At 33.4% G+C, this 2,392-nt stretch overlaps 1 protein-coding gene across 1 annotated transcript; it reads left to right on the forward strand.

The window, feature by feature from the left end:
* Window positions 1-830: 830 nt before the first annotated feature.
* LOC145100389 (ethylene-responsive transcription factor ERF003-like) lies at window positions 831-1,978 on the forward strand. Its single transcript, XM_079037684.1, has 2 exons — window positions 831-1,037; window positions 1,156-1,978. The coding sequence occupies exons 1-2, from the start codon at window positions 955-957 to the stop codon at window positions 1,604-1,606; spliced, it is 534 nt and encodes a 177-aa protein (XP_078893810.1). The 5' UTR covers window positions 831-954; the 3' UTR covers window positions 1,607-1,978.
* Window positions 1,979-2,392: the final 414 nt, after the last annotated feature.

Consider the following 2,392-nt stretch of genomic DNA (forward strand, 5'->3'; position numbering starts at 1 on the left):
ATTTCTCTAAATATGTATGAAATAATGGCATTGATGAGACCTTACGGGGTACATATGAGGATGACTAGTTGTCAATATAGGGTTACAGTACGTAAAAAACACAACATTGTTATGTAACAACTTAAAAATGCAAAATATATTCAAGAATATGTTCTTGAACCGTTGTTGATTGTAAATTGTAATTGAATAAGAAATATTAATGATCACTTATTTGCATTATTGCCATTTTCTCATTCTGGACAAAGAATTATGATGATCTTTGAACGTAGTTAGCGTATAAAGCGACATTCTACATACAAGAATGACCTTTAATATATGTTTGTCTCTCACTCATCGGAGTTTTGGTATAAAAGTTTTGATGCCTATCCTCATTTTACTATATAAGAAGAAAAATTGGTCATGGCGGAAGATATAGTCATTTTATTTATTAGGGAAACAAACAAAGTTTTTTTTAGGGGAAGAGAACTTTCCTAATGAGGGTTTCACGACCAGCTTTCGCGCATCGACTGACTAATCACCCATTGCAAACATGAAGTTATATCTCATGTTTTGGAATCAAATGCAGACGAACCTCAATGACCACAATAGCTGAGTAGGGAAAACAAGCAAAGTTACACATAAAGAAACATCCTTTTTTTTATTTTGATTATGAAATAAATAATTTCAAAAAACAAAAAATTAAAAAATTAATCAAATAAAAACCATATATACAACAAGTCAAGTTTTTTTTTTTTTGAAATTTTGTCGGAGAATTTTTTTCCATCCACATGGGCCACATTGATCGACGGCTAAAAAGAAGTGTCCAAAGTCCCTATAAAGAACCCATATAAAATCTGCCGTTCCTCAGTCCTCACACTCATCCAACTCCTAATAAGTCCTACCATTCTCACTCAGACAATATCACAAACACCTTCACGACAACCCATCAAAACCTCTTGCACAATACAAATCACCATGGCTAGATCTCAACAACGATACAGAGGAGTTCGACAAAGACATTGGGGATCTTGGGTCTCCGAAATTCGCCACCCTATCCTGTAAATTTCTAATCTTGATGCCTCTGATTGCAAACTCGATAACCGAATCTTGGTGCTAGCTAGCTTGGCATAATTCTGAAACATTTTCGTTTTCTAATCTTTACATTTGTGCGAACAGGAAAACAAGAATCTGGCTAGGGACATTCGAGACAGCAGAGGATGCAGCAAGAGCGTACGACGAAGCGGCTAGGCTCATGTGTGGTACAAGAGCGCGGACAAACTTCGAAGGGTCGCAGTCGCAATCGCAATCGCAGTCATCTTCTTCAAAGCTACTGTCTGCAACTTTAAGAGCAAAATTACATAAATGCCACATGACATCTCTTGCAATGACGAAGAAAACAGAAGTGGGTAACCAAGAAGATCAACGGACTCATCAGCGGTCTCCCTGCTCTGATACAGGGGAGGAGTTAATGGAGAACAGGGGCAATTTCGGGAATATTGTGAATTGGGAGGGTAAAGTAGAGAATATTCAACAGTACAAGTCTTCTGAAGATGAGCATATAGAGCAAATGATCCAGGAGTTGCTTGATTATGGAACAATCGAGTTTTGTTCTGTTGTGCAAAACTAAACGAATCATCTTTCTTTTGGTCTACCAAAACGACATCGTTCATGCACACTTATTATTAAATACTGTGCTGGGAAATACCGAGCGATATATATATATATATATATATATATATATATATATATATATATATATATATATATATATATATATATATATATATATATATATATATATATTCTAGTTTAGTGATTAGTGAAGCCTCGAGTATCAATCACTTCCTTGAGATCGAACGAAAAAAATCACCATTGTAGAAAAAATCAAGCAAATACAGTAGGGGGGGATAATTTTGTAATTTTCATCATGGTTGATTTCACTCTTTGTACCAAAAATAAATAATTGAGTACTTGAGTTATGATTTTGGGTATTACAAAATTTGTTAAAAGATGCTAATTTTGCATGTTATGATGTCTAATATTATACTTAAGGACACTGACCTTATGATTATATTGTCGTGACTTTTATCTCATGTATATGATTATTTTAGTATTGCAAACAAAACTGTTCCAAAAGATTCTAGATGATTGATTGCAAATTATACTCTAAATGGCATCACTATCGATAAACATGTAATGATGTGGATATAAGAGTGATAAAAAAAAAAAAAGTTTGACACATTCCATAAGAACCTCGGATAGCAATTTTAGATTTCGACAAAGTTTTGCGTAAAATCATATATGTTGTTCAATATTCGTTAAGGGTCGAAGTGGTATGAATGTTATGCGTGATAAACTTTTTTTTCCATTAAATGTTTTTTGAGTAAATATTAAATAAATAAATGATTTATTT

The sequence above is a fragment of the Lactuca serriola genome, chromosome 4, assembly GCF_051521515.1.
Source record: "Lactuca serriola cultivar US96UC23 chromosome 4, Lser_US96UC23_V15, whole genome shotgun sequence".
In the NCBI taxonomy this organism is placed as follows: Eukaryota; Viridiplantae; Streptophyta; class Magnoliopsida; order Asterales; family Asteraceae; genus Lactuca; species Lactuca serriola.

Excerpts from the sequence above, each read along its gene's own strand:
- LOC145100389 (XM_079037684.1), top strand. The coding sequence starts at position 955 with ATGGCTAGATCTCAACAACGATACAGAGGAGTTCGACAAAGACATTGG. Across the intron at positions 1,038-1,155 it reads GAAATTCGCCACCCTATCCT|GAAAACAAGAATCTGGCTAG; the intron begins GTAAATTTCTAA and ends TTGTGCGAACAG.